Genomic DNA, 15,804 nt, shown 5'->3' on the forward strand with positions numbered 1-15,804 from the left:
TATGATGACTAATATCACTTGAACTTCAGAAATTTATATTTCTCAGTCATAAAAAAAGACTACGACAGATAGTAAAAAAGTAAAAACATCAGCATATTCCTATGGTTTTCAGTGCATAGTAGATACAATAGCTACACTCAGTAGTGGGTATTTTATGATTTATTATCCTGAAATAATATTTACAACATTTAAAATATATTTTTTTTTACAATATATCGGTTTTAGAAAATACAAGGTTGTCCTATTAAATATTATTTAAACCTTTTCATATTTACCTTTAAAAAAAGGCAGAGACAATTTACAACAGAAATTTAATAAAATAAAAATTTCCAAAGAATAAAACTTTCTGAAAAGAATTTTTAGATTTTCAAATGAGATAAATAAACTATTAATCTTCAGTAATGATATTCTTTTGGCTGAAACGTTTGCAAATGATATACATTAATTACAAGAGAAATTTTAGTTCAATTGTGAGACGAAATGTTGAATCTACAAAACTGGCACATAACAGAAAAAGAAAGAAGAGATAAGGGCATCATATCAGTCAAACAAATGATGATAAAAAACAAATACTTTAAAATAGTTACATTTTAATCTATAGTACTAAGTACTATTATTTAAAGTTAAATTTTCCAGATAAGGTGAAATCCCCACGGATAAGATGGAAACAGACCTGTAAGTTTCTAATCCTTTTAGAGGAGTCAATATAACTAAATGATCAACTCAATTTTTTTTTACTTTTATTTTTACAATATTGCTGTTAGTTGTTAAATGTAATTAAAATTAAATTGAATTTTTTTATTTTGGTAATAATATGGTTACAATATTTAGTTATCCAGTTATATTTTTTAATTTGTATTTGTTAATTTACACATAAAATTCAGTTTAATAATTAATGATATTGACTGTAGTAATCCTGTATAAAATTTTTTTTTCAGTTTTTTTAATTTTTTATTTTAAAAAGAGTTTTATTAAAAAAAATCCATGTGAGTAATGGGTGAGTGAAGGGAAAACTGGTTTATTGTGTAATGGCTGACAACACTATAATTAGCAATTGGTAATGGTACTCTTCCCAATTCTCTATTATTTCCATAAAGTTTGGTTTAATAAAGAGATCATAAAAATGAATATAATTGTATGAATTACATATTAACTTCTCATAATGTCTCTGGCACATCTATACATAGTGAATAATGTTGCTAAGTAGACAACAATAAACAGTAACTAATTATAAATTAATAACTTCTCTTAGAGTTTAGTAATGAAAGAAATAAGATAATAAATATCGAGTGCAAAATAAAGTGTTTACTTTTTAATAAGTTTTCTTTCTTCTTTTTACTCAGAAATAATACAAAGCTTTCTCAATTATGCTTTCATACTAACAAAACTAAAAAAGCACAACACTACTTTTTTACGTGTAATTAGTTTTTATGGGATATAAAATAAATTATATGGGATGACTATGATTAAAAATAAAAGGAAAGATATTTTAATATTTATTCAACGAACAAATGATATGTTACTAAAACATAATATATTGACTAATTTTCACAGATATTAATACTTAGTTATTGAAAATAAATTAGTTAACTGAAAATAATTTTAGATTTGTTCTGGTTTCACATATTTAAATTTTAAAAACAAAAATTTAAATAACTCTGGGCAACAATTTGAAATTTCTCTTTGTAAAAGTCTATGTTTGTGAAAATGAAGATAATGGAATAATATTAGCTCTGAGAAATTTTGTATTATTAACCTACCTAATAAAATGTTTTAATGTTTACAATGTATAATATATTTTTTTCCAAAACATATACTTTATGTACCATTTCCCAGCCTGTGCCTTAATTATGTTGTTACTTGACGAAATAAAAATTTAAATGGTAATTTAACAGGCACTGGTTGTCCTGTTTGTAACCAGAGGTAAAAGGACAACCAATGCTTGTTAATTAGTATATAGAGGGAGAGAGTAATATAAAACCGTGTAATATTAATAGTTTAATATTACTATAACTGTTTAACGTAAAATTAATCCAGATTATGTTTCATTCGTTACTAAGCTATGTGCGTTTTAGAGAGGGAAATTAACCAGCCACTAACATTAACTCTTGTGCTAATATACATATGACAATGGAGGACTTTGTATAACCATAGTCGGCAACGTTGAAGTAATTATTCAAACTTTCAACTTAACCTTTAAAAAACAAATACTATTTAACCACAGAATTAAAAAAAAAATTGTACAAATGACATAGTTATTAACTTATGTGACAAGTTTGCAAATATTCAAATTAGATATCCCCCTCCTATGTATTATAATTAGATAGGAAATCAATTATAATTTAAAGCTAATGTCAAGGTTAAATGTTACATAAAATAATGATTTCAATTTTGCCTAAACGCAATTTTGAAGGCACTCAAAAAGAATTTATAGTAAACGAAGTTTTTATTGCAAAAAATAATTTACACTAATCAGTTAGGCATTTATCCCAACCACAATAATTAAATTACTATTTAATAATACTGGCAATAAAAAATTAATCCCACATAATGTAATTAAATTGTCACAAATTAATATATAGTTTCAAGAGTAAAAAGAAACGTAAAGTAATTTAATTACATGTGAAAATTTTAATCAACATAATTGGATGCAGCTAATGAATGGACGCGGCCAGATTCCTGACTCATTCGATCCGATATTATGATCATGAACGATCTTTTACTACATTTTTTTTTTTAAAAACGATTTGAAATTTAATCGATGGGCAGACAATACGGTGTGAAGACTACTTTTTTTATAAACAAGGATTAAAATCGATGGGAATTTTCAGGTATTGCTTTATAAATTAGCTGAAGTGGAGGAAAGGAATTTTTCGGTGCTACTAAAGATATTAAAAAAAATTTTTTTAGTGAATATTATTAAATAACAGAATTTGTTCCTACAAGATTCAGTATTATATTTTGGAATGTCAAATAGAATTATCAAATAATGGGATTACAACATAAAAATATTGTAAGTAAATGGTATATTTAAAGTTAAATACAGGGTTATCATAAAAGAATGGTGCAGGTTTGAACATGGTTTAAATTAAAACAGAATTACTCACAGTTTATGTTTTTTTTTCTTTTTCAAATTTGTCGTCTCAAACATTTTTTTACATAATTAATAAATTTCAATATGTGCGTCCTTAGTCGCTCGACAAATGTCCAAACGATACTCAACTTCTCTCCAAACAGTAGTTAACATTTCTTCGTTAATGATTGTCATTGCTTCATTAATCCTGTTTTTTATGTGGTTTAGGTCGCAAATTTTTTGTGTATAAACAACGCTTTTGATGTACTCCCACAAGAAAAAATCGCAAGGTGTCAGGTCTGGACTCCTTGGAGGCCAAAGTATGGGTCCTTGCCGGCCTATCCATCGATCTCCAAATTTTTCGTTCAAAGCGTCCGTGACCGATGCATTGAAGTGCGGGGAACACCATCTTGTTGGCAATGAAGTTGAATGTTTTCGAGTTCATCCGGCTGAGGAAAGCAATAATCGGTTAACATGTCAAGATACACAACTCCAATTAATTTTTTTTTCACCAAAGAAGAAAGGCACTATACGCGATTTTTCATCACGCCAGACCAAACATTAACTTTAGGCGAATCGCGTTGTTTCTCAATAATTGCGTGTGGATTTTCAGAGCCCCATATTCGTGAATTGTGTCTGTTAACGCATCCATTCAGATGGAATGTAACTTCGCCTATAGAATTATATCATCTAAAAATGTCCAACATTTCAACAGCGAAATTGTAACGTTTTATACCATCATCGGGTTTCAATTTCTGCAGTATCTGGATTTTATAAGCGTGTAATTTCAGTTTTTTATGTAAAACTTTGTGAACTGTTGATTTTGGAATACCTAATTCGACGCTTCGACGGGGGATGGACTTCCCAGGACTTCTAATTGCCGATTGTCTAATTAGGTCAACCGTTTCGTCTGGTACACTTGGTCTGCCGGTTGATTTCTGTTTCGATCCAATTTCTTCGAATTGTTTGAACCAACGTGTTATGTTATTTTTGTGCGGTGGATCTCTTCTGAATTCACGTCGAAACGCACACGTTGAACTACAATTACGGATTTTAATTCAGCCATCAATAAAACACACTTTGCTTTGTCTTTATCCGAGAACATAGTAACTCGCTAAACTCATCGCAACAACAATATAAGAACTGACGTTGTGGTTACAACTGCTGATAAACAAACTTTTGGGTTGGAGGCTTTCAGGGATACCAATATAACATCTAGAAATTTCCCTACAATCTTCCTATGAATTACTGAAACCGCACCATTCTTTTATGATAACCCTGTATAATGTGATACTAAAAATATAAATTGTTTTATTACCATAAAAAATCAATATAAAGAAAAAAAGCTGGTGCAGATGTTTTAGTCCATTCATATAATTTCAAATGTAAGGGTTATCAAAGTTACATTTTTTTAAATAAATTTTTAATATTATTATTTCTATTAGTTATTTTTAAGCTTATTATTAAGCTTGTAGGTTTTTTTTATAAAATCTAAGCTCCCCTCATAATCACCACAAACGCTCTTTTAAATTAAGAAAAGTAATTAGAATAAATTTTTGTAATATACAAATTCTCATAATAAAATAAAATTTTACATTAAACCAAAATAGAGTCAAATGTAAAGTATAACATTTTTGGAATCGGAACTTGAAAAAGTCGAAGATAAAAGACAATATTGGAGAAGGATAATTTTTTATTGATGCCAGTAGGTTTCCTCTTATTTACAGTAGGAAAAATAAAAATTAAAACAATCTCACATTAAAAAAATAAATCATAAATCAATTTAAAAAAACTTCATGCCAGTAGATTTCCTCTGATTTACAGTAAAAAAAATCAATTTAAAAAAACTCAAGACAGAATTTTCGTTTCCGACGCTCTCATTAATTCGAGTCAGAAACGCATTGATTTTCAGAGTAAAACGCACAACATAGTTCGATTAACGAGTCGACCCTACACACAACCATAAGTTTTAACTCGTTCACCACTGTGACTGTGCAAAAGCGCGCTCAAATTGAGGTTATATTTTATCTGTTATATTTTATCTCACAACTTCTTATCTAAATTTCAATGAAATTTATCTAGTAGTTTTGGAGATTGTCGAGCCTCAAAAGTTTATTCATGAATGATATTTTTGCGCTTCTCACAACCTCAAAACGTAAAGAAAGTTCATTTTCATCTTCCAGTCATAACATGCGACCAAAACCAATACCTCAAATTGAGGTTATGTTTTCTATTGTCGACCTTAAATTGAGCGTAAATCAAGAATGACTGAATCAATCTTTTATCAAATTTTCACATGCACAACTTCAGATGCGCTACCACAGCGTACCTAAATTTCAGTGAAATTGATCAAGTAGGTTTGGAGATTTTCGAGCCACAGAATTTTATACATCAGTAGCCAAAACTTTTATACATTAAGTAATACCTCAAATTGAGGTTATTACTGCCCTTTGTTTATCTTAAGTTAACTAACTCAGAGACCGACTCAAGCAATCAGATATCCACATGCACAACTTCAGAAACACTACTACAGCATATCTTATTAATTAATATTAATTACAATGAAATTAATCTAGTAGTTTGGAAATTACGCGCCACAAACTTCATACTTAGGCCTATCCTATATACGAGTATATTATATATATATATATATATATATATATATATATTACATTTATTTTTCAATTTCATCCCCAGTCCCACCGTGCGACGATAAAAAAATTCTGAGTCTTCAAAACACAAGAATATCTTTCTCTAGAGATAGATCTAATACAATAATCGCAATTGATCATAAAGATAGAACTGAAGCTATTGAGAGAAATGATACCCCCACTTACGAGTTATATAGAATACAGAACGTATAAATCGTATCCTATCTTGATTTACTGAAGGGGACTTAAAAATACAGGTTATTATTAATTAACCCCTGTAGAGCTTTCAGTTGATTTTTTAATAATTTAACTTCTTTATAATTTTTCAATAAACCATTCTAGACAATGTAAAAAGGTCTAATAAATACATTTTAAAGATAAAATTAATCTTTCATACATTATTTATTCATTTTTTTTTATACATGAAAAACTACTGTTATTACGCGTTATTAATCAAAACGTTTCTTCTACTAGTTTAAAACGTAATAAAACTTCATTATTGACTGAGAAGTATGTATTCCAAATTTACTCCTACAGATTTTCTCGATGTACTTTAAAAATTTAACGATTTATTTCCAATCAATAATTTGATTGGTTTGATGCAATTATCTATTATTTCTGTTCTACTATAATAATTTAATCTTAAAATATTAATTTTCTTTAAAAATGTTATCTGAAATACCTACATTTATTCAAAATACAAAAAATACCAATAAAAAATAAATTGAAATAGAATCGATTAATTTTTTTAAGTAAAGTTGAATAAACGATAGACAAAATAATGTTAAAAAATTTGAAGCTGCATAAATATAAACGAAAATGTAGTATTATAAAATATACTTAATAAAAACGAAGAATAAATCAAACCAAGATAGTTATAAAATTCCATCACTCAAGAAAATAATTAACAAGATAAAAATAAGTACTCGCAATTACAAAATAAGATGCATCCATTACTTTATCTTTTCTGCAGTTTATTTTAATCTCGCTTTTCTTCATTTCAACATTTTATCAATTGAGAGAATTTTCAGCATTACACTCAAAAATAACTGATTTTAAAAACCTGTCTACCAATTCTTTTCCTCTCTGGATTTAAAATGCTTTTCATTTTGCTACCATAAAATGCTCTATTTTACTCGTAGACAAATATATTTTAAAATTTTCTAGAGGATATTTGATGGAATCCCTGACATATGTCAAGTTCACAAATAAAATCCTTATTGAAAAATTTATTGAAATATATGGAAAAAAAAAACAAAGAAAAAATAATTAAATATATTACTGTATCATTACAATATGTATTTTTTATGAAGGGTAATAAATGAACCAAAATCTGAATAATTAAAACAGAATATTTTTTTCAATTTTATTAATTAAATTTAACCTTCTTTATACAATAATATAAATTCAGGTAATCATAAAAGAGAAAATAGATGTGGAAAAAATTAAAAGATTATCGATTAGGTTACATCCTTTCAAGAAAAATACAAAAATAGTTCTATACCTAGAATTAGATAATGTCAAGTCGTAATTTTAAAATATATTGTAAAAGAACGCTTAAATTTTTATATTAAATACTACTTTGTGATAAAGGAAATGGCTTATCAATATTATTAACCACACATTTATCTGCAGTAACTGTAATGCGGTGTGACTAAACAGACGATTAAATTTTAATCTCGCTAAGTTTAAACACCTCAGTATAAAAAGCGGACGTGATTTTTAAAAAATAAGTAATTACATTTAAATGAATGATTAACTTATTTGATATATTTGTTTTTAAATTTTTTAAATGTTTTAAAACTTGAAATGAACTTTCTTTTAAATTTTAAAGCACGATAAAAGTAAAAATTTTGATTATGTTTCTCATGATATCACTGGATCTTTTTCTTACAATATATTAAAAGAAAAAATCCCCAAAAATAAATATTCCTTTTGGAATAAGGAATATAAAATGCCGTGAAATATGTCCATCCGTTAATTAGAGTCCTACAAAGGAAGAGACAACTTATGTAAGACGGAGAATGTTAACATGTAAGAATGTATACTTGAAATAGTTTTTTTTACGTTTTTAATTGTAATTTTTTCAAGACCTTTTTAAAGGCATACAACTTTTAGATCTCTCTGGATTACTTTTACTACGAAAAGAGAATTACATCAAAAATAATTCTAGAACGAACAAAATAAAAATAAAATTCTGTTTAAATTTTATAGTACAGAAAACACAAAGTATTGATTCTACACTAAATGTGATGTATAATCTACTTTTTAAAAAGGACAAAAAATTTTTGTTACCTACATGGAAACAGAAAATTACACAGTTATTAAATTAATAAAATATATTTCTATTAGTTAGCTTCATTAGAAAGTTAGAAAAATGTGGTGGCCACAAAATAGACGCAAAGATTAATGAAACTCCAGAAAAAAAATGCCACAACATTATAATTATGTGACTTAAATACTGAATTATAGTAGAAAGAAAGTTTAATGGTCAGCGAATATAATGAAAATTTGACATGAATTCATACATCAACCGTTGAAAAATCGTGTATTATAATTAATCACTTATCTTAATTCTTTAAATATGTGATCGGTCAAAGAATCTGATTAGAAAGAAGTTCTAAAAGTAATTATAATTATGAAAATGTAGCGGGATTATTAGATTTTCTGCACACAAAATTCTCAATAACGTTTTACTGTGCCTTTCGTGAATTAGAGCAGTGGATTTCAGATTTGTATCTGGTTACGAGCTGAGGAGTCCATTTAAAAGCTACCTAAAGGAAGTTAAATTTGTTCCGGGAAGAAAGACATTATGTTGTACCAATTGCACTAACTAAATACAGTATTGATTGGCTGTAACTGTTTCTACTGTATGTGTCTTCCACCAGTAGGTTATAAATATACTAGTTACACCTCCTGCTTCTCCGCAGCGTTATTGTTACAAAGTTACATATTTTAAAAAATCAGTTGAAAACCAAAGTTATAATATAACATGTCTCCTCCCCAACCCCCTAGTTTTTCTCTTTCCTTTCCTACCACAGGTAATATTATATGGGCTCAAAACCTATTTCCAGTTCGTCCAGTTGTTCTACTGGACGGATCGGGCTGGATTTTTCAGTTCTGCTCAAAATGGTCTGCAGATATATTATCAAGCATCGACGGTCCTTCAAAGTAATTTTCCTGATTAATAACCTCGGAAAGTTTAATACATGAGGATTTTTTGAGGAATTCTTACAGAAGACTCAAGTTTGAGGTCCGGTGACACGCTTGATTATATATCTGTGGGTCATTCAAGGCAGAATAAAAAAATCAGTCCGATCCGTCCAGTAAAGCCCCCACACTGACTGGAAATAAGTTTTTAAAATATATATATATATATATATATATATTATATAACACACATCTATTATGTGTATTTCTATAGAAGTACGGAACGTCATACACATTCAAGGTCACAGTTATGTAATTATTAGTGTTATTAAGGTTTTACTAGAGAATAGCGGGAAAAAATTGGGTAAAAACCAATTAGCACACGGATGCTTTATTTTTTACGATATTACTCGCGTAATAGACTAATTGTAAAAAAAAATTGTCATACAATTTTTTTAGAGAATATTAATTCCTTTTTTTAAACATTTTATGATATACTCGTATATTAGAGCTAACATAACAAGCACATAGATCAATGATAAAGTCGTTTTATTACGTGACAAGGATATGTATATTTATATAGTAAAAATGAATAAGGAATTATCGTATCAACTTGTGCCAAACACTAAACTGGCCTCACTACTTCTATTCTATTATTTAATCTAATACAGCGGTTTTAATATCATACTATTAATAACTAAACCGAAAAAAGTGATGCTAGACAAATCATTAAATTCTTCACGTACACTAACACTAACTTACGTCGTCATACACATATACAATGAAATATTCCTTCTCTAAGCAATAAGTGGGGGGGGGGAAGTAGACTTAAAAACATAATTACAGTTTTTTTAATAAAACATGTTCTGTTTTTCGAGTTTATTTATATTATTAAGAACTCAATCACACTCAAAATTTAAACAACTGGTTTTTAAATTACGGTAAATTATAATTTTTTTCCACGGTAAGACTAGCGAGTCTTACTTACACGTTGAATCACAAGATAAGTTTGAAAATAGAATTAGTTAAGATAATAATTATAAAATGTTTGTGTAAAGTAGAATTAATAAATCTGAAAGAACTTAAATTGTACCGAAGATATAATAATCATTGTTTAATTTTAATCGTGCGTAAATAATTACAGACCTTGGTAATAATTCGAAAATATTTAAGACTGGATAAAAAAAAAAAAATTATAGTATAATTAAATTGTTTCTTTGATATTTATTTCCCTGTTCCAAAGGATCTAGAAGGTCATTAACTAGAAATTTATGTTAGGAAAGATAAAAAAAAAACTAATCTTAACCTAAACTAATTAATATTTTAGTAATTTTCCGTAGATATTTTAAATTCTGATATAGCTAGTTTAGTATTAAAAGTCCTACTAATTTTATTAAAAATCTTATCGTCAGTTCTGAAAATATTAACCTGTTTGAACTTTTCTAATTCTATTGATTACAGATGATCAAAAATTAAAAAAAAAAATCAGTATTAGATGAAATTTAATTTTCAATATACGTTTATCCAAATGAACGTTTGTTTGAAAACTTATTTTTAAAAATTAAATTTACAGGCCACACATTTAGACCTTTAAGAAAAAACTAATATCAGTTGTTTTAGGTAGATTTCTTTAAGAAAGCTACCATGGGTACCATGATTCGACTTAACGTTTCACATCCCCAAGACCCCAAAACCACCGGTTCAAAAGTTTTTATATACATTATATATTTCTCTTTCTTCTGGACACGATATATGCCGTAATTTTTCGCCAACCACTTTCAAACTGATACATAAAATATAACAACCCAAAATCTTGGTCGAGTTCGTTAATGGTTAAAATCGGACCATGGGGATGGAAATGGTTTTTTTCGAAAAAACAAAATTACGCTATAAATTTCGTATTAAGTAAAATATCGAATTCGTTTAAAGTTCCTATTATTCTTTGGATAAGAGCCTAACACCTATTGAATAAAAGTTTTTTGATATCACCAACCCTTGGCCCGTGGAAAAAATGGGGTTTCGAAGACAAAAAAATCATACCTCCCATAATAAGCACAGTATCGAATCTGTTTAAAGTGATCGTTAGTCCTCTGAACAATACCTAAAACTTTTGTTTGAAACAATTTTTTATATGACCGACCGTTACACGGCAAGGTATGACTAAAATGCTGCTGGAATTGTAAGATGGGGCTTGTTGTACATTAAACATGTGAAATTTTTTTTCACATGCAACCATAGTCGTATTGAGTAAATTTGAAGTTTTATTAACTTTAAAGTGGAAATCTTTTTTATCTCCTACTTACCACCGGTGAAATCTCCGCATTCCGGCGTGCCGGAACACAACAACAATATCCTTCTAAACACTAGTACACACACTCAGAACTAGCAAAACCACACAATAAATTAACTATGTGTACTAATTAATAAAATTTTCAGATTATTGGCCTATTACATATATTTGATAAGTCGGTGACTACGGCGTAGTTCTTAGCGATATGATTGATTCAGAGTAGCTCTCAACGGACGTTCGGTTTTAAAAACCAAGTTTGAATTTCGCTGAAGTTCATAGAATTATGAGGATTCTTAGCAGGTACAACTCTAGCTGAAGGTACAATTAATATAGAGACTGGAATCAAACGCCTGTAGTGTCGATGTAATTTCATCGTTGGGATTCAGTTAATGGTGGTTATTAAGATTTACTGCATTGTAATAGCACACCTACACTCATTAGTACTGAGATGACTCTGTAATGAATCGGTACTCATTAGTACTGAGATATACTATTAGTGTGCGCAGTAGTAATTAACCTTAGCACACGTGCGGACACAATTCATTATTTAGTAATTAAAAATATCAATAAAATAATAATCTGATAAAACATCGATAAAAATACAGATTTTGTAGGTAAGGTTATGATTAATAAATTAAAAAAGAAAAATAATCGGTAATTTCTATTTTTAGAAAAATAAAGAAAAAACAATGTAAGGAAACTTAAACTGTAACAAAATCTAATGAATAATAAAACGTAATAAACTCACACTATATTTAAACTTAACTGTAGTAAAAAAGTTAGGACCAATTTTGTTTCATTTCCGTGATTGTTTATTCATAAATTTATGTGAATTTTTTCCTCGTTTTCCAACGGAATTTTATACGGATGTTAGGCTGAATTGTTTCTTTTATGAGTAAAGTAATTACCGTGATGTTGAAATAAAAAGATTCTGCTTAATACGCATATAAATCGTCCGATATAACCGGCAACGGTAAAATCAAATAAATAAAAATGTTCGAAAAAACTAGTAAAGCAATAAATAAACAATTTTTTTTTTTACAAACATTTGAAATCTGTAGTCATTCAAATTAGTTTCAGTTACTTAAAAAAAATGTATATTCGTTAAAAGTAACGTCACATTAAAAAAAAATATAACAAAACAAACTTTTAATTTTAATCTACTTCATATTTCAACATTTTTTTAGATTAATTTTTCCTAAATGAAAAGATATTTTTGTAGATTAACTACCATCTAATTTAATAGCTAACTGCTAAAAGAAGTATACAGTATTTTAAATGCACTTAATGAATAAAATTAATTAAAATATCTAACTTCATAATAAGTTTTAATAATAGAAAGCTACTGATAGTATTTTTAAACCAACTAATAAAGGTTATTTAGACAAACTAATCACTGATTTAAACAAAGAAAATAAATTAAAAAAAGTGCAACAAAAATAAACGATTATAAATAGAATCATAAATAATAGTGAATTGAAATTTAATCATTACCGATAAGAAATTTTTGTTATTGGAACATTTTTATTTAATTGAAGAATTCACTTCTTATTGACGTTATTAACTCGCAATCAAGTAACTGTATCTAAATAGCTTATTTAAATTGAAAGATTTTATGTAACATCTAAAACGTAGATAAATTAATTAATTATTCTAACCATCATAAAAAAAAATAAATTACATATATACTATACGTATTACAATTGTGTATCAAATATATGAAAAATTACTTTCCAAATACTTTATGAATCAGGCAATATTTATCACTGATTAAACTGAAATTTATATACGGGTTAAAATTATTAAGGCGAATGTAAAGAAAATAACGTATTTACTCGAATAATCTAGAGAGAAATTTTCCTAAACTCACCTTACTTCCCTAATATTAAAGATTTAAATTTACTTTTATTAAATTTTATATAGCAAGACAAAAAAAATTATTCATTTACCCTGAGAGTATTTGTAAATCTTTTATAACTATAAAATGGTTGATATATATATCATGGTATGAAATAAATATTTAGAATTGAAAAAATTAACAGTTTTAAAAGTTGTGATGACTAAAGATAAGATATCTTAAGAGAAATTAAAAAAAAATTCATTTTAATAAAGTCCTTTTTTTTTAAATGAGGCTTCAATTATTCAATCAATCTTCTTTAGAGTAAAATAAAATTTAAAAAAATTGAATTTTATGATAAATAAATATAGATACGGTTAGGAACGGAAACATACAGCACGGACACGGAATCATAAATATGAAACAGATGGCGAAAAATCACACATTCACGTAACAAGGAATTTAAAGATCGGTAGCGAATATGAAAATTTTAAATAGTCGAAGGGTAACAAAAGAACACATAAAAAACATTTTTTTTTTTTTTAGATCTGTTCAATTTTAAATATATTTGTTGAGATCTATACTAATTTGAGACTACATTCTTTAGTTTGCGATTTAAATATAAACAACAATGGATAAAAATTCCACAAATATATGTTTCATAAATATTTGAAAAGTCATCCATTAAAAATATTTGATGGAAGCAAGTTTATTTTGAGTCAAAATGAAAAATATAACTCACTGGAGAGAGGAAAAGTATCTTTAAGTTTTAACGTACGCGATTTCAATTAAGATACCAGTATATTATCAGTAGCATACTAATGTAATTTAATTAAAGCTAATACTAATATTTACTTAAAATGTATATTAATTGTTTTACTAAATGAAACAAAAACTAAGAAATACATTCTATTTTTAACAATTCTATTTCACTTAAAACTTTTTTACATTTATAAATTACAACCTTGTTCCCATTTTATTATTTGAAAATATTAACATAATTTCCAGTTTAATAACCGTAAAATTAAGCTACCTGAAATACAAACGTAAATAAATAGGTAAGATAGATAACTGAATAATAAATTATATATATATATGCTAAGAGTTTAAAACACAGTGGGGGAAAATTGAAAGAAATAGGAAATTAAAAAAAATATTAGACTGTACATTAAACTAGTCAAGCGATTGATAATAATGAAAATATGTGGTATATGATTTATGTATATTTATATATACTACGACCGATTTCTTCGAAAGAGGAAAAGAAATACAGTTATTTTGAAGATTTTTTATTACACTATTTGGTTACTACATTCTTTTTGGTTTTAAACCTGGTTATATTTAAAATTAAAACAAAACCCTTCAGATTATAAACGATCTTAAAAAAGGAATAATAATCATTAATACTTTTATAAAATTACAGGACAGGAACAGGAACTTAAATAGTTTAGCATTATTACAGTTTTTAATACTTCACCGTTTTTCAATATTTTATTTCAGATCTTGCATTTTCATAAATTAACAAATTTCAAAAAAAACTTTTAAGTTTAACTGTTCAGGATGAATTTTGCCCTTATTCTTGGAAGATATAGTAATAATTATGTAAATAATACCCTCATATTTCAAAATAATTTGCATGCATAACTACTGGCTAACTTAAAATATATATTTCATATATATTATTAGTTAATTACATTGGATATTTTATTTAAGAAGGCTTTTATAACAAAGGGAGAAAAATTTCCAAAAAGATTTTCATCTCTTCTTTACATGAGGTTTCGAAAATGGTGGGGGAATACATACCACTTGAAAACAACCTTTTTTTTCACAAATAGTAAATACTCTATTTCAATTCATTTTAAATACTGTAAGTAACAAAAAAAAAAAAAAATAAATACTAAAATAAAGGCTAGAAAACATAAAACTAAAACAAATACTAACCAGGATATAATAAAGAAAATAAAAGTGGTTCCCCGTTAAGGGTGGTGGTGGATGAAATACCATCCACCTCATTGCTGTTATCCTTTGAATCCCCCGACTTCTCCATACTACAAGCACACTCACACACTGCCCCACTGCCAGCGACTAGCACAGTCTCTCTTATCGACCGCGTAAACTACTTACAGGTCTACCAACTGCTTATCACAGTTTTATTTTCCCTTTTAAAAAATAAAAAAAAAGAATGCTTTAATTTTTTTTATTACAATTGTTCAACTGTTTCGCATTTACAATTGAATAATTATAAATAAGTTAGTAACAATTAGTGCCACAAAAAACTACAAAGTAATGAGTTACTGTTTGAAAAAATTATACAATTTTTCTGGTACAACTCAAATTCTTTTTAAATATAATTATTTATATAATATAACTCATTAAATGTAATTATAAATCATAATAACCCGTAGCCAATAATCAGCTATCTTTATTAATTAAATTAAAAAAAGATGAGGTTTATAAAAAAAAGAAGTGAAATAAAAATTTTGTTTTTACTTCTGAGATGGTCCATGACTCTGGTCCAAGTCCAGTAAAAATTTAGTTATTATTTTTAACTTAATTGGACTCCTTCCGTGCTACCGATGATCGTTCGGATACAGTCAAAAACTGTTACCTTTAGAATTTTCAGGACTGTCTAGCAAACTTTAATAAAGCTTGCAACTGTTGTGAGGTTATGTCAGAAACGCTAAACAAAAATGAGGAGTACAGTGGTTTCCCTTTGCCTTCCACGCTGAATTCAATGGAAAGGGACAACTGGCCAGGGGTTGGTTTAACAACTGATTTTGAGGAGCCACTGATGGGAAGGGGT

General features: G+C 27.3%; 1 protein-coding gene across 4 annotated transcripts in view; it reads right to left on the bottom strand.

Annotated features, from left to right (window-relative positions):
- Rtnl1 (reticulon) overlaps positions 1-15,804 on the bottom strand; it is a 296,105-nt gene that overhangs the window by 133,550 nt on the left and 146,751 nt on the right. The window contains exon 1 of one of the 4 annotated variants that reach the window (XM_075369930.1): positions 14,943-15,098. The exons of 2 other annotated variants lie outside the window; for them this stretch is intronic. In XM_075369930.1, coding sequence (XP_075226045.1) covers positions 14,943-15,048 — 106 coding nt within the window. In that variant the 5' untranslated portion in view covers positions 15,049-15,098. Of the gene's footprint in view, positions 1-14,942; positions 15,099-15,804 lie in introns of those variants that run through there. One more of the 4 variants, XM_075369929.1, reaches the window with a different exon arrangement.

The sequence above is a fragment of the Lycorma delicatula genome, chromosome 6, assembly GCF_047948215.1.
Source record: "Lycorma delicatula isolate Av1 chromosome 6, ASM4794821v1, whole genome shotgun sequence".
Taxonomy (NCBI): Eukaryota; Metazoa; Arthropoda; class Insecta; order Hemiptera; family Fulgoridae; genus Lycorma; species Lycorma delicatula.